Source organism: Ambystoma mexicanum, chromosome 13 (assembly GCF_040938575.1).
Source record: "Ambystoma mexicanum isolate Mex_15411 chromosome 13, UKY_AmexF1_1, whole genome shotgun sequence".
NCBI classification, from domain to species: domain Eukaryota; kingdom Metazoa; phylum Chordata; class Amphibia; order Caudata; family Ambystomatidae; genus Ambystoma; species Ambystoma mexicanum.
This window is the reverse complement of record NC_090938.1, coordinates 131,712,935-131,730,898: the sequence shown is the minus strand read 5'-3', so window position 1 is coordinate 131,730,898 and position 17,964 is coordinate 131,712,935. Positions and strand designations below refer to the sequence as shown.

The 17,964-nt window shown below is 43.0% G+C and overlaps 1 protein-coding gene across 2 annotated transcripts in view; it reads right to left on the bottom strand.

Moving 5' to 3' along the window:
* SRPK1 (SRSF protein kinase 1) overlaps nucleotides 1–15,949 on the bottom strand; it is a 936,001-nt gene extending 920,052 nt beyond the window's left edge. The window contains exons 1-2 of one of the 2 annotated variants that reach the window (XM_069633441.1): nucleotides 15,563–15,949; nucleotides 14,602–14,656 (exon numbers count right to left, since the gene is read on the bottom strand). In XM_069633441.1, coding sequence (XP_069489542.1) covers nucleotides 14,602–14,656; nucleotides 15,563–15,575 — 68 coding nt within the window. In that variant the 5' untranslated portion in view covers nucleotides 15,576–15,949. The remainder of the gene's footprint in view (nucleotides 1–14,601; nucleotides 14,657–15,562) is intronic. The other variant, XM_069633440.1, reaches the window with a different exon arrangement.
* Nucleotides 15,950–17,964: the final 2,015 nt, after the last annotated feature.

The following is a 17,964-nucleotide window of genomic DNA, read 5'->3' as shown; positions in this document are numbered from 1 at the left end:
GACAAAGCAGCCGGATTAAAATAATATTTAAAAAGCATTGGAACACGATAAACTGCGACCAAAGAATAGAGCATCTATTTAAAGAACTCCCAACTTTTGCGTATCAACGTAGTCAAAATCTAAAGGACAAATTAATGAACACCAAACCACCTTGCAAGAAGAAATTCACTAACTGCATTGGAACATTCCCGTGCCTCAATTGCAGTAATTGTAATTATGTCATGAAAGGATCTACCATCAACTATCCCCATTCTGGAGAAAGAATTAAGCGACATGCGACACCCAAAATATTATTTACGGGATCAAATGCCCATGTGGATTTTTCTATGTTGGACAAACACAACGTACCACCAAAATTCGGTGGAATGAAATTCGTTCATGCATCAGAAATCGGACAGTTACCTCAGCGGTAGCAAGACACTGGTGTGAGAAACATCATAGTTTGGCACAGATCAGATTTGTGATCCTTGAAGTGGTTCACAAACATAAACATGAAAACTTACAAAAGAGACTTGATCAACGTGAAACATTTTGGATTGATAGTTTGGGCACCCTGGCACCGAAGGGTATCAATGAAGAAATAAATTACATGCGTTACTTATAACTGCTTTTCCACAGTAATAAGGGTGTTACTTGCATAATGCCGACATGGGCATCTTTGATTCTCAGTGTTTTTTTTTTTACAGGCCTTTTTGATGTACATTTGAATATAAATAATGACTGATTAATCAATGTATCATTTGAAACCTAGACATTTACCTTGTCAACACTTGTGACACGCCCTCATTGGGCACTCAAGCACGACTCCAAGGAATACTGTTTTGGTTTCAATCTCCGGGGTCCGGGTTAAAGTGTGCTGTAATTGTTTTTTTCTGTTTTTTTCAATCAAGACGACTATTGCACTTTATTTGTTCAGCGACGTCTATTTCAGACGTTTATGTATCTTCATGTGTTTCGTATTTTACTCTGTCACTTTTGCTGATCAGATTGAACTTGGGACTACTATTGCATTTGATTTGTTCTGCGACGTCTAGTATAGACGCTCGTGTATTTCCATATCCTGTTCGGCATGTATAGTGCTCCTCGAACATTGTAGATTTGAGAATCATATCGCTGCACACAAGTGTGCTTGCTTAAATAACATTTTCTTTATAGTTATATCCACTCGCACTTTACCTTGTTTAGAGATTAGTGTTTTCACACTACCATGGTGATAGTCCCGCCTCCCGTGATGTCATGGGGGTGGGACCCAAGGCATACGTGCCTCGACACGACGCCGTTTGGTCACCCAGGGAACATTTAAATACAGAGGCTTGACATTCGCTCGTGCGAATGCAGCTTCCATTGACACCGCGTTTTTTGTCGGGTAAGGATGACTTTGTTCTCTCCGTACTTACAGCTGTTAACAATGGTGCATTTGACTGATTAGCTTTCCTGTGGTTTTTACAGGAGCCCGCACTGCAAACCGTTGCTTCTCACTTATGGTGGAGAAACAATAGACACTTAAGGTATGAAAACATTTTGCTCACTTTTTAGTTGTTAATTAGTTGGAATTTATGGATGCTTAGTCATTTACAATGTGCTTGTTTCTTTCTTTTTTCTCTTTTATTCTCATTATCTTCATTTTGGGACACTTGGACCTGGTATGTGTTTGAATTTTTTCAATTGAAACTTTGTGATTACTTGATGGTTCACGATTATTTATTGAAATGTTGATAGATCATTGAGTGAATGTACTGCCCCGATGAAGGTTTCATTAACCGAAATGCACTGGCATCTGTACATCCTATCTGAGCCAATTTTGGCGCAGCCTCATTGAATATTATATAAACATATTCCAAAAAAAAAAAAAAACGAACTACGTTAAGGGATGTGAATAAACATTTCCTTGAAGCACAATTCTTTTTTATGGTGATAATTTATTGCAAATATTTCAATAAATGGTTACGAAGCGGATTACCTAAAAGTGTCTTTAGGGTTAACTGAGAGCACCAGTTTTTGATAAGAGTATATTAACTATCTTTTTGCTCATTAACTTTAGCCATGGCCACCCCGCTACGAGTGCTTCTTTTAATTTTTCCTTTTACGTCTAGTTCTTCTATTAGTCCCCTGAGAAATTCTCATTTCAAATGCACTTTCACTAATGCTTATCTCCTCTATCGATATTTCCCATAATGGTGGATTCTCTCTAGAGTGTTCATGCACCAAAATCTCCTCTCATTCTCTTTCTCAGCAGCCAGACATAATTCACTTAAATGACCTAGAACTACATTACCGTTGTCGCCACCATTATTTTCAAGATTCCAATTTTTCTCCCTATTTTCCTCCATCATAATACCAAGTGCTTTAGTATTTTCAATGGTTTGTTGTACTAGTGATTTAATATATTTTTGTTCCTTTAACAATTTCGTACAGATGCCCAAAAGAACATCCATCACAGTTGTCAGGACATCACATTTTTCACCTACCTTAAGGGATATTATTTCTACTTCCTGAATTGGGTGTATTTCCAATAACATTCCTCGTTTCATTCCAAGGCTCATCCCCCTCATTGCATACAGTATTAGTTTGTGCAAAATTCCCCATTATCAGGTGTTGCTGACACTTTAATTCCTATAAAATTATTCATATTAGTCCCACCCACAGCAGAAATATCCAGATCTGTTCATGCCCCCATGGATTGCCATCTAAAGTTCAGCACCAAATTCAATAAAAAATTATTGTCAATCATTGAAATATTAATAGGGGGGGGGGGGAGTAACTATTATCTGCAGTTCCTGAAAGGTTTCATTAAATGGTTAGGAAACTAAGTATTTTGTGTTGGTCTAATAAGATGTTTGTCTGGGTTTACCTGACTAATTTCTTTATTGCCTCTACTGTGTGTACCCTTTTCTTTGCCCAATTCTAATACTGGTATAGCATTCCCATTAGGTGCATTTTGTTTGCCCTTTTTAGATCTTTGATTATTGGAGCGCAAACTAGGTCCCATATTACTAATCCTGGGTCAGGAGTGTCCTTTTTATATACTTTCAAAAGGTATTTAAATGGACGTCCAATATTACCTCAATCCAAATATATATGTCAGGGAGAATCCCGTATAATCCCCAGAGGAGAGGACCGCCCTCGCAGTCACTGATTTAGAGTCCAGATAATAGTAAGACTAATACATCACCATATAAACAAAAGTAAACACCAATTATAAAGTGCAAAGTACCATAAATAAAGATCGGAAATTAAAAAGTCTATATCACAAATTTAAACAGGGGAGAAGAAACCTTTGCAGCTCCTGTGGGAGAGGGATATGGTATTAAAATGAGGGGCAGCTATAAATATATTAAAACCACAATAAAATAAAAAGAAAGCAAAAAAACTATCCTAAAACAGTCTTATAAATCTCTCACTATCAAAGTAAAAATATGTAGTTTCATACAGTATAATACCTCAAGTCCACAATAAAATCATTTATCCAAATTGCACCTATCGTCAAGATTTCCGAAATGAATACACAAAGTAAATGGACCGCCCCCGTAGGGCACACCCAACAGCTCGAGGAGCTGCCTTAGTCCGACTCCCCTCCCCCAACTGCGCAGTCTAATATTAGAACTCTTACTTCCAGTTAGGGTAGTCCAAGTAATCCTCCAACTAGAGAAGAATATAATTCAGTGCATCAGAGGACAAAGTGGTCTATATCCATGGGTTTACACCACCCAAATACACCCAACAGCGGTCACCTGCCCTTTACTCCAGCCGGGCTTAACGCCACAAGGGTGACCACGCAGGTTTTTTATATTCCACTTCCGGGGTGGGTGTGGCCAGAGGTAGTCTAGCATCGGTTCTTTGGTGAATTCCTTAATAAATAATATAAAACGCTCAGACAGCAAGGCGCTTAGAGGAACTTCAAATAAGAGGCAAAGAAACACCTGAACTATTTGAAATTAGATCTAAAAAATAAATAGTAATACTTAATGGCACTCTGAACCCTTTCCATTATCTAGGGGCACTAAACAATGGTGATTTGAAGAAACCATGTACTGTTTCATTACTGGAGGCTGGCAAGTGGTTTCACAGCGTTCATGGTTTCGAAACAGTATAAAATGTATATATTTAACAATTATCTTTTTATTGCGCATGATGGGATGGTTGAATTTGGATGTTGATTGAAGTTAGGGATTTGATGTTTTGATGTTTCATATAATTGACACCCAACAGTATGATTGGCATTCTGGTCATTTCTGTTGATGACATCACTTTCTGAGATGTGTTATTTGGTTTGATGTTTCATGAGGAGTTGACATTTATTAAATGATCTTGTTAGACAGCTTCCTGAAGAGATAAATTAATTTGGCAGTGTAATCAACTCTGCCTATTAAATCTAGTGTCGTCATGGTAAGTAAAATGCACCTTTTGACTTATTTTAAAAAATAAATAAAAAAACACCACACAAACATTAGCCTGCTACGTCTCTCAATGCATTGGGTCCTAATCCACAGCTGTGTCCTCTTCAAGACCTTACAGTGAAATGCATGCGTTAGATGCCTCCTGAAAAGTGGCTGAACATATGCCCTACCTGCCACGCAAATCTACTCCTCTGGACAATTGCTGCCGACTATACGATCATACTCTAAAAGCACAGATATAGGTCAGGTCCCTACTGGAAAGCATTACCCCCTAAGATTAGGGATACAAATTTAAAGTTGCAAGCTTCTAGACAGCCATAAAAATGTCACTCGCCACCTCAATTCTACACAAAGAAAGACATTTCTTACTTGCCAAGAGTCAATTTATCACTAGCTAGTGGAGAGTGTACATTTTGAGTCCTGCTCTAGATACTTGTGCTGTCCTGGACCGGATGGCTTTCAGACTTGCCAGCAAACCCGTTGTATATTCCTGGCTCAGTAATTTTCTCTACTGACACGATTTACCTATTTAGCGTTGAAGCAAATTATTTTTTTCTTCATAAATACTTGATCAAAATTAAGAAAGGGTGTTCTGTTCTAGTGGATTGCAAGGAAATGCTGCAATACAATGCATAAGGTTGGCCTCTCAGATTTTCTTTGAACAGCCCAGCATGAAAATGTGTTTTAAAATGCTCCAGTGTACTGGCATTTTTCATGTTTTCCCACCAGAACAGATTGCAAGTTGTATGGCTTTTCTTCGAGCACACGTTTTCCAAGTACGTGGTACTGAATGTCCATGCGTGCATACATACAAATGTGCTAATACTCTTTTGCGTGCTTACACCTGCACACATGCCTCGTTCAGTGTACACCAGTGAATGCAGACGCACATGGCTCTCACACCTGCGCTTGCAAGTGCAATTTTAGAGATGCACCCAACGAGAAACGTAATTTCCAATTATATATACAGTGAAATGATACAATGTGGCTCTGCGTTTACTTTCAGACATATGTAGCCTCACTGAGGCAATGTCAGACTTCCAGTTAAACTAGGCTCGTTACATTTTAACGGCCGTGGCAAATATTCATTGTAAAATGACCATCCCGAGCAGTCATGTGGAGGGCTCACTTTAGGGCCTACTTAAAGTACGTCGTTCCTACTGTCAAGGTGCCACGGACAACTACTTCAAAGCAACAACAAAAAAATTGTTCGAAAGGACTCCAGCCACCTGTTGCTCACTCACAAACTGGACTGATGGAAGACGTTAATCGCGATTCTTTGCAAAACCATCCTTCAGCATAGTAATACTTACCTGGGCCATGTTAAAGAGTCTAAGCTTTTAGAAATTAAGCTAGATCCCAAGGGGAGCAAGAGGCTGGGCAGAAACACAGAGCTGCAATCTGCTTGCGCACAGAATGACACTGGTTTCTGGATCTATACGAAACTGCGGATTCATTTATTCTGGCGGAAATTATGGCTAAGGTTGGTACAACTCTGTGCCCCCTTACCCTACACTTGCTCCCACCATCTTTAACTGTTCCCACTAGGCGTCATATTGGTCTGTAAGTGAGAATGCAGCTGTCCAACGCTGGCATAAAGGCCACAAATGATGCTTCCAACATACAAGAAACCTACAGGAAGGTTAACTCCCAGGAACCCAGATATCAGTTCCCAATGTATGCAAACAGGCGAAAGTGCACCACATCAAATTGCCCCCAAAAAAGTATACGCTAGTTTAAGCCACAGGACCTGCAGGATCTAGCATTTGCTGCCACGATGGATAAACAGGTGAAATGTTATTTCAACACCAATGTTGGCTCTGTGTCCTCTATTAGTACGCTTTGGGGAAGACAAAGGTTTATGTGCACAGGATCGCCAGGTCTACCGAGTTCAGTGTACCTTAAACCATCCGGCGAACTGCAGTGATCCGCTGGGTGGGCTTGAACAGGGGCACGTGGCTGTCCCATCCACGGCCACACTAATGTAGATTAAGGAGGCCATAGATAATTTAAGAGCACAAGCCGACTGAGAACTCAAATATCTTGATGCCCGATGGCTGCCGGGCAATATGGAGAGGGCAAGAAGCCGGGTAGATTATTGGCCCGTATGTCGCGTCAAGAAGGGGGCAGTGGATGCATCTCATCTATAGCAAATGAAACAGGCACAAGGGTACATCCGCAGGTAGTCATCAACCTTGACTCAACAATCCCTTTGCAGTAGATTTTACGCAAACCGGCTCACCTCCTGATCTCCTTTGCACAAATTACCTAGGCGATTTGACGATCCAGGCACCAGGCACGGATGGCCTCACGGCCGACTTTTACAAGCATGCAAGACAATTCTCACCCCTTACCTGCTGCAGCTATGGCAGGAAGCTCTTGTGGCAAAGGTGGTCCCAGACACCATGCTATTACAGTCCTCTTGAAACCGAATAAACCTGCAAAACTGTGTGGATCGTATAAACCCCTCTCCCTAATTAACATTGATGTCAAAATATTTGCAAAGACCATGGCCACCCGACTCCTACTGTTTACACTACACATCAATCAGGGTTTATCCCCGAGAGGTCTACCGCATTAAACCTATGGCGCCTCTGTGACTAATCAACCTCTGGGGCACCAGTGGTCCAGGGACGAATATCCGTTTCTAAACCATCAGCCCCACAACTCTATTACACCACAACGGATTCGAACTGATTGGAAAGCAAGTAAATTATAAACCTCGTCCAATGTTGGTAACACTTCGTCCAATGATGGTAACATGGACGGAAGAGCAGGTTCATCTCTGCAAGGTGGTGGATAGTTGGTTAGTTGCAACACAGCCAATATACAATTATTACCCTATGATAAAAGGGATTGTTGAGTCAAGGTTGTACAATAATATCTACTTCATTATTATCACAACAGTCAGTTCTAGCACACTACAAAATACAACCCACCATGTAAAGGAATGCAGAGGACAGTTTCAAAAAAGGAAAAGGGATGCACTTGGATACGGACACGAGGGTAGTCAATAATGTAATGAATCGCAAGAGTTCAAAGATACTTGGTTTCAACACAAAGGGAGCAATGGGTCGTAAAATGTCACTAGTGGCCTTCAGAGAAGGACCAGGTGGACAGAACCACAATGTACCTTGTGCTTGTAGACATTCTTGGTGGTGATCAACAGGGTCGAGTCGGTTTCAGGGCACTGCAGCTTCTGCAACATTTCAAGATGGGAGACAGTTGAGGGTATCGGGCAACAGGCAGTTCAGAAGGCTGCAGGATGGCCTACACAGCAGCTCAGGGGTCAGGAATCGTTCTCAGTGCTGGTGGCGGGTCTGAAGCACTGTTTGAGGCGGCTAGATGACGTTGGCGACTGCGACATAACAACAGTCAGCAGTGCAGTCGGTTGCAGCTCGAGGCGCTCAGAAATTTCCTTTAAGGCGGACGCTGGTTGATGCACTTCCGCTAGCTTCTCCAAAGACGGCCCAAAGCTGAGGAGAGTGTGGCAGAAAACAGCCTTGTCCTTGGTTTGGTTCGGATACTCTCTGGCACTTCCCAGCTAGGAAGCTTGCTTGCAGATCCTAGCAGCAGGGCACGCTGTGTGCTGGCTGGGTACCAGTTCTAAGCTGCTGGAGGGTCCTCTGGATCAGTATCTCCCTCTGTTCCTTGTGAGATGTTTAGGCGAGGGATCTTAGTTCCCTCTTTGGCAATTCGGGCCATCACTGGCGGAGGTTGTAAGGCAGACTGTACCTTCAGCCAGGTTCCAAATGAGTTCTTCTGGTTACTCCTTGCAAAGTCTTCAGATGATCTGTCCAAAAGAGGGGCTCTGCCCTCTTTTAAAGCCAAGCGTGCCCCAGTGATTGGTGTAGGCTAAGCCTACCTTAACTAACCAATCCAGGGGTACCCACCAACGATCGATCTGTATACATGGGGTCATAACCAGAGTGCTTTGCGACAGAAAAGGTAAAGGGGTGAAAACATGTAATACTACGCCCCACCCATCTTCCTGTCCGTTGTGGATCAAGGGGTCTCTCTAGTTAACAGAGCTCTCGGTGGTTCCCAATTAAAGCGGCAGGTCTCCCTTGAAGTTGTAGTAAAACCAGACTTTTGGTTGCCGCCAAACCAACACTCTTCCCTTCTGAATGGGGTAACTGCGGGGAGGACTACTGTAAATACATAGTCCCAGACATGTGAAGTCATTGCGCTTGATTGTAAGGCAGGAGGAGCTGGTTTCAGGTTGACAGGTCATATCAGAGGTTGTTGGGGTTTTCCTGTAAGTCCACCGACCAGGCGTCCCATGGGCCTGTTTGAATTAACTTTTGTTAGTATGTGAGGCTGCCACAAGCAGCTAACAAAGGAAAGGGCAAATACATGGAGCCTTTGTTAGTTAATTAGGCTGGCAATGGCAGGAGGAAGGTTCTGTCCTCCCCCTTCTGAGAAGCCTTGATGTACTTTTGGCTGTAATATTCCAACTAAATATGACAGGGGGGGGGTGGTTTACGCCTGTAGGCTGTGTCCACCCAGAGTACCCAGGCCAATGTGCATGTTGTGTGGGGAGCATAGGAACATGTGTGCACATTAGCCCCACACATTTTTCCAGAGGGTTGATCCATCATCATTCAATTTTAAAAAACACCAGGCGAGCGCACACCCACCGTGCGGATGGTCGAATTCCTCACAGCCTCTTCAATATATTCGCACAGATCACCGGAGCTCAGGTAGTGGCAGCTGCACTCGATATTCAACAAGCATTTGATTCAGTTTCCTGGCATTTCATGTACAAAGTATTAGCAAAATGTGGGTTCGGTCCAGGGTTTCTTTCATATCTGCGCCTTTTCTACACTGCACCGACGGCCAGGTTCAACACTATTAGAACATTGAAATTCACAAAAGTCAGAGGCACTCACCAAGGCTGCCCCCTATCACCTCATTCGCTATTGTCATTGAACCATTCGCTGACCCGATATGGCACAGGCACCTCGGTCCCGGTCCGACAGGCACGCCAGAAATGATTTCCCTCTATACCGATGATGCACTGTTCTGTATCCATCAGAGACCCCCAGACCCATTATGACCAGCCCTGCAAATAAGGGGAGTATCAGCCACTTGGTATCCCTAAAAATAGCCAAATACGCCCAGAAAATAAAGTTGAGGGGTAAAAATACCACCAACAAAAAAAGACATAGAACCACGTGCCACTCACAAAGGTCCATCGATATGTTTGGACCTAGAGGACACGCAGTACCACAGGAAAAGCGTACTATTATACCTGCCTTCTCAGAAAAAGTAAACGTGTCTTAATGTACATGAATAACTAAGTACAAAGAAAACTACCAAAAAATCAGTTTGCCAGTTAAAACATATTTACTTGCTTATGAAATACACTCATTGCGCTTACATTTTTAGTCCACAAAAAATAATATTACTCCCAACTTTAGAAAATAGGGAGTAAAATACTCCCACTTCCAAATCTTACCTGAAGCACTGATATGACCCATCGTAGACTTCAGGGAGGTTTTACGCCTCAGGGTAAATTGTAGCAAGTCTGAGCTTTCCCTTATGGATATCACAGCAGAGCCTCCCGACCTGCAGGGAGGCCCAGTTGCCCTAAGGGTGCTACGATGTATGGCTGCAACTATGCTGCGTATATGACGCAGCTAGCAACTTAAGGGTTGGTCCCTATTACCCATCACTATTGCTGGCAAGATAGCGCTCATTAAGATGACTGTGCTCCCCAAACTTCCTTATCTTATCCTAATGTCCCATTGTGGTCTGGCCGAGCATTCTTGGGCAGAAATATGGTGGTTTGTGTGGCATTCCGGGCGAGGTACGCCTTAAGTGGGTCACATTATTGCAACCCTATGAAAAGGGAGGAGTTGTAGCCCCCAACATTTATTAATATTGGATAGCAAATTTGCTGCCTTTTGATTCTCTGAGGGCCCGTTCCCCCTCAAACGTTAGAGACTCATTCTTCTGGCAACAGGGACCTCAGGTCCTTAATCTTCCCTGTCCACGTCGATAGCTGCAATTTTGACCCGGCTAGCACAACTGCAATGGCCTGGCATAAACTATGGAAAGATTGGTGTGATCACCCCATACCATGGGGATCTCCCTCTCTGGAACCGTGTACCTTCCTTGTCTCGGGAGGATAGCTCAGCGGCAACCTGCACGCCTTGTAAGAAAGACGACATGGAGCAACACAAGTTCAATGCCCGGGTCCGCGTTTCGAAACCTCTGGGTATTAAGCGTGTTAATAACCTATCATAACATCTCATTGCCCTGAGCAGACATCGGTTCCCTAAAGATCTGGGGGCAATATGTGTTTCACACGCGGGCGGGGGCGAGAGGGGGGGGGGGGGGGGAGAAATCGCCATGTACTCTGAAGGCAATTGTATCCCCACCAACAACATCCCTCTACCCATACAGTGCAAAACCTTGCTATGGCTGCAGCATGCTCGATTGTGCAGGGCATGCAAGAAGCAATGGGAGAGTTTCCTAGAGGAGCCCGAGAGTGTCAATGTTGGGATACATCTTAAGTGTAAATGAAAACTGTGGCTTGGTGTCGTCCACGTACCGTATGATCCAGAACCACTTAACTCCAGTCCACTGCTAGCTCTAAATAGGCAAGAAACCTGCAGGTGGACATCACTGATGACCTTTGGACGGACATATGCGTGCTGACATGCAAGGTGTCGTACAACTCGAGATTTCGGCTGTTGCAATTGAAAAGGCTGCACCACTATCACTATAGACCGGATAGGCAACAGTTATTGGGAGGGGGCGGGTACATGACCCAGATTTAACAGTGCCAACACCAAATACATTCACATGATGTGGCACGGTCCACTGCTTTTACCTTTCTGGAGAGATTTGTGTTGGATGTTGTCGCAAACGACAGACAGGAATGTTGTCCTTTCACCAATGCACAGTTTGTTTCATGGTTTTGAGCCTACTCAGTGTTGCATGAGCACATTTGTAAATCTGTCTCCTCCTTGCCAAGCGATGTATATTGTTGCGGTGGATGAATGTGAGAATCCATTCGCAGATCAATAGCTGAAGGACGTAGTGTGGGCCAATGACACAGAACAATGGACGGGTATGGAACCCATCAAATCCCACCCAAGAGACATTTGGGGCCCACTCAAAGTATACTTTTTGCACACATCTTCTCCTACTGACTCATAACGGGACTTGCCCAGGCCAACTTCCGACGCAGTGCCTGCATTAATGATGGATATGGTCGCCCTTTCATGTTATTGTCATGTACCCCTCTGTTATTTAGTGTACCATGCTTCTGGTATTGTCCGTCTTTCTCGCTAGTTTAATCATACAGCTGAACAATATAACATCCCAAGTAAGCCAATAAAGAACGTTTTTTTCAAAGCAGCATACACTGCAGAGCCATAAAAAAAAACATTGGAAACCAGGTTCCTACCACCTGTGGAGCACAGTTAGTCTTTCATGGTTTGTTCATCGAGTTGAGCGCAGGGGTGTGGGCACGCTAACGTTTTACCTTCAGTGACAAGCATGATGCAAGGTGGAGTAGATGAACCTAGATTTATCCATTAGATCTAGACGGTAGTTGGTGAATTTACATTAAGGCAACAGCGATAGGGAATATTGCATTGGTGGCATAATTTGATCCTGAGTCACATGTATAGGTTACAAAGGCTAGGGATTTAAAAATCTGCTACATAAGTGGACAGTAGGTTGATGAGAGAAACAATGAGCAATGCAGGGGAATTACCCGTGCAGTAACAAGCACTAGTAAAATAAATAGGTTTTGGATGTCATGTAAACTGCAGCAAATAATGCCATGGTGTCTATGCCAAGGTAACATGCCACATGTGCAGGTGCTGCCAGCATATGCGAAATACAGCCTAAAATGCCCCTATACTAAGCTAGTAAAAGCACCAAATAGAAGATCAGGCTTTGGTTGGGGTACTTTTCGGTAAGCCAAACCAATCAGCCGTCCATCATAAAGCATTACAAAGTGGCAAGCCAACCAATAGCATTAACAGATACTGCCCCGCTCAGATCAATGCTGCATAAGCAGTGTATTGTGTGATAACGTTTAATTTAAAAAAAAAAATCATGCAATGACTAGTGTACAGCAAAAAATAAAGATAAAGTGTTCATCTTAAAAAGTTATAAACTGGTAAACACAAAATATCCAACCAATAGCAACTAAGGCACACCAGAATGTTGGCCTTTCAGCAACCTTAAGCAAGGAAAACGCAAAGGTGGGCATACATCTTATTAGTGGACAGAGGATAGCACAAGGGCAACGTGCTGGTCTTAGAAGAAAGACTACGCAGAGCAACAGAGGTTCGAATCCCAGATCTGCGCTTAGAAACCAAACTCATGTATTAAGCGCGTTATCAAAAACAATAAAATATTTTAAAATAAAATACTAAACCATCAACCACTCTCCACACAAATAGTTTGTCTTCACCAAGTGTCGGCAAAGTGACAGAAATTAGTCAACCCCTAATTGACAAACTATCAACACAATCTAATGCTATGGTTAGTGGTGGTCTTCACCACAAAGAATCCAACAAGAATTTATCTGGACTTATTATGGCTCATAATTTGCACACACCGCTAGTCATTCGCCAGTGATAAATGATTAATGGCGAGTAGGTAATTATGTACTGTGAGCATGCGGAAAACTGAGGGTGATGGGGCCTTTATCCCCAACTAGTGGCCTGCAACTTTATACCTCGCAACTATGGTTATGCCTTGCCTTAAGATAAAGTCCTCTTTTTCAGCAAGATGGTCAAAGAGACAGGTAATGTATTGCATTTACCCAGTATAAGGGAGTTGTGGTACTCCATTGAAAGGTAAATGAGAGAAAAGCATGGGACATGTGCAGTGGGGTACCTTTAAACGCATATACTTGTCCTGTAATCTGAAGAGTATGAAACCATCGACTTGATCTTATTTGGATCAAGGGCGTGGTTTGAAATAAAGATTTGATTAGCAGGGGCTAAAAGCAGCTAGTGGGTATGAGGCATCACGCAGTAAGCAGGAGCTACCTTTGGGAGCCAGGAGCCATTACGTAGCATGCCGCAAATTTAACTCCCACATGAGATGTAAACTGAGTTTGTCACTTTTAGATGACCCATTATGCTTTAAATGTGTCCTAATGCTCATTTATACATCTTGCCAAACGCACAGTGTTAATGTTGTATGGATATTTTTGCAAGCCCCAGTTGGCCTGTGGAACAAAACGTAGCTTCTGGTAGATGTTGGTGCCAAGCCAAGTAGGCTCTCTTGGGCTATAACCAAGAGCTAAATGGCTCCCAGCAATTTCGAACCCTGCCAGAGTGGCATACAGTACATACAACATTGGTCTTCAAAGCCAAGAACTCTTCTAAATCACGAAAGCAAGTGCCGTACACCCACCTTCGAAGACGCCATGTTGTACCACCAAACATTTGCAATTGCATTCATGATAGGTCATGCAAGGAAAGAAATTAGGAGTGATAGAGCGGCACCTAAAAAAGTTCTCCAGGTGTAAACATTACACAGTGAGACGGGACAAAGCACTAAATATAGCGCGCACAAACTAACGTTACCAGGACTTCAAGCAATATCACTTTATTGATCAGAAGAACGATAAAGCTACTGACACATTACGAGGACTCCCCCAAATATCACAGATACACCAAAGGGGTTATAAATTACAAAAAGTACATGAAGTCACTTATTAATAAAATTGTATGAATTCACAGAAAAAAAAGTAATTGAGTAATTATCGGAATCCAAAATGCACACCACAGATTTAACATCAAAATAGTAGATTTGCATGCTGTCATGCATGTAACTAGACATGAAATCAAAAATAGATACTAGTATGTGTTAAGAGGGTGGGTCAACATAATTTAGTTCTCCAAATATTTTGGAGTACAACTCCACGAAATCCTAGCCAGCATAGTAAACGGAACATCTGGAGACACAAAGGTTGCAGACACCTGAAAAAAAAAACAAATCCCTTCGAACCTACGAGCGAGGAACAGCTAAATATATTCGTCATTTCGATCCGTTGCCTAGCATAACTATGCGCACCTGGCACATCGAGGTCAATAGGACAAAGCAGCATGCAAAAGAAGCCACTGCAGAATACACCACAAAGAAGTTTTCAAGTAATTGGAAAATCATGGGCCATGCATTGTGTTAGGTAGATCCACAAAACGATGCAGAAGCCATCACTTACTTTTTTTGTGCCCTCTTTGCTTTAGTGCGCTTCTTTCGTGCTTGCAACGCCAGAACTGTAGACAGGTGAAATAAAATCATGACATGGAGAGTATGGCCTTCAAAATATCAAACTGAGTGTAAAGGATTAAAACTCCACTCACAATACACGATTAATGTTCGGCCCCGCCATTACAAGAATATACAAATCTAAAGAAACCGAATTCTCTCCAGGTATAGCTCTCACTGCCACCGTCCCCAAATAGCCTCCAATCACAAATCATCTCACCTCTCATAGTATGCACTAATTACCCGCAAATTTTGCATGCATTTCCTTTACCCACTTGCTCTCAAGTAGCTTGATCGCCCACTAACTGCACGAAACTAGACTTGCCAAAGTTCAGAAGAGTGTCAAAATGCACAACATCTGGCTACCATACGTGCCAGGGGCATCATTAATATATACGCGCTCACACACACACGGATAGTGAGTGCTCTGAAGCGTCAACATGGCCAGGTTCTGCCCCACACATACTTTCATATGGGTCCACCTCACCCCTTATATCACGTCTCAGTCCAGTGGTCTACTCTTAAAAAAAAACAATAAAAAAAAAAAAAACTCACCCAAAGCCACCACCTTTACCTGGCCAAGCCCTTTCTGGCAAATCCCTGGCATGTTAGTTCTGCCATTAACCCTTCCCTCCCGGCCTGCCACTGCCCACCCAACCCTGTGCCCAGTCCCCACATTCCACTATAGCCTACTGCATGTCTCTACCTCCCCACTTCCCCCCTGGCCGTCTCACCTGGGACTGTCAGAATAGTACCCCGAGAAGTATTTCCCTCCGCCCCCTACTGCATCTACAGGATGAACACTCTTCTGCTGCCGCACGCTACCAAGTGTCCGACGTGTACCCTTATCTTCGCCTACTTACTGCTGACACTCGGGCCCCCTCCCCGGGTGCCTTCCCCTCCTCACCGCTTACCTCTCCTCTCCATGGTTGCTGTCGGTCTCCCTACAACTCGAGCTTGCGCACTCCCTCCCGCCGTCGCACGCGCGCGTCACAACGGACTTCCCGGCGACCACCGCGCCTGCACCAGGCCCGCCTCTTGCGAATACTACACCCGCTGCGCGTATGCAGGACTGGCGCCGGCCGGCACCGTATGATTGGAATGGAGCCGGTGTCTCCTCGCAGCCATGTTGGCTTGGGTAATGAGCCACATTAAAACACCCAGGGTGCCATCCGTAACTGAGCTTCGTGTCACGGTGCACCAGAGAATATGTTCACGTGGTGGCCACAAGGTTTCATTTTACGGGAGCGGCCGTTTTAGAATAAGGACTTATGTCCGTATCTACAAAATCATCATCTTTTGCCTGATCCTAACATGGCCCCTGGCGTCATTTTCTCCCGTATTCTGTCCAGTCTGTGCGAATAATGTCAGTGACTCCCATCCACTTCGAGTTATGCCAGGTCTGGGGGCGTGGCATTGTGTATACACGTGTGGTGAAAGCCGCGTGAACAAATTTCCCTACTCTTTGAAAGAGGAGCAACCGGGTTAGCCGCTAATCTCCAGACAAGTAAAGTGCCCGCTACAGACAGCCCCCTCCCTCCCCCTTGGATTTGAGGTGCCCTGGGTGGCAAACGTTGCCCCCCCTTTATTTGTATAAATTGTGACAGTGATATTGCAATGATATTATATTATGAGTGTTCAATATGCAATTGTATCATGGGAAGTTAAATTAAAAACACCTGGCCATGAGTAAGGCAGGAGAGAAAAAGAATGACTCCAGTATATCAATTGCCCACTGTTAATATTTACCCAAATGGAAATATCAGGAGTGACGTTTTTTTGAAGTAGTAGGCAGTGTGAGCTGAATTCCTAAAATAGACTTAATTTTGGCAGATGAAACATAGTGAGATCAAATGATTTGGCCCCAGCACACACTTGGTTAAGTGGAGAAGCTGGGATTTGAGACCAGTCTGCAATTCAGGAACTTATAACATATCTCTTCCCAGATGTAATTGGTAGAAATATTGTTTATAAAACATCTTTTTGAAACTTTTGTTTGAAAACACCATCTGACTGGAAGTTATTGCAAACATATGGTGATTGTGTTTTGCTAGCTGAATACTATTTTTGCTAAAGTTGCACTATTGTTTTTTTTTAGTTTTATTATGTGTATATTTGGCCATATTGTCCAAACTAGCAATACGCTTTTATTTCAGAAGCTACAGATAAGAATTATTTTGGCTGTCGAAAGAAAATCTCCCAGCAAGTTTCAAGGATGTGTTGGATATATTTTGGGGTTATATCTATTACATTTGTATTTTTTTATTATGGTGGTATTTTAAGTGGTAATCTGTTGGGTATTTTTATAGTGGTGAGACTGATTTCAGAATACTGCCTAATAATTATTTTTTACCTGGGCCACTAACAACAAACAAAATACTGGACTTGATAAACTCTGGATAGATGGCTCATGTCATCCTGTGGTACATTATGTACAATACCACAATACACCCTTTTGGCTAAGTTTCAACAATTGTAAAGTGTGCAATTGAAATACTGCTCATTTATTCAGTCTCTCTAGATAAACCGCTCACGGCAGCTAGTTTACTTTGACATATTTCTTACCGCACATTTGTCTCCCTAAGCATGCCAAATGAAAGGGACTGAATGCAGAATAAATATAATGAGACTAACCTTTTAAATCTGTTTTTATCGTAAAATTGAATTATGCAAATTACACAGAGTGACACTTATGCCCACATTTTACTTTACAGTGCAAGTGCATTTCTTCTTGCAATAGCTTTCAGCGCTTTATCTGTGCAAAGCCCTGCCAATTGTCCTTGGCCTTGTCAGACTTGGCAAGAGAAATACACTTAAAAAAAACACAGTAAGACTTTGAGAACTCTAAACACAGTATTACATCCCTAAAATTAAATTAACTACTTAACCAGAGCTACCTGGTATCATTCACATCACCAGCCCCTCACCTAACCTCATATTTACCTAGATTTGTTGGCGGTATTCCTGACCAGTTTGGCAGGGAAATCTTCCACAGTCTTTCTGCCTCGCACAGGGTCAACCCAGATAAGGACAGCTTCAGCATCAGGCAGCTGGTCAGCACTGAACTCCGTCTGCCCAGCCAGCCCTCTCTGCCTCAAAACCCTTTTGATCAAACCCCCTGTCAGTCAACGAAAACACCTCCCCTTGAGTAGATCATTCCACTGAAATGGCACATGATTTCAAAGCCTCATGCATTTTTCTCAATCTGCACCCAGTTTATATCATCATGGGCTAATTTGCACTAAATGTTATTAAGGGATTCAGTTACATGTTAACTGGGGTTGGGTTAATTAATAGGTTTGATTATGTTAGTATT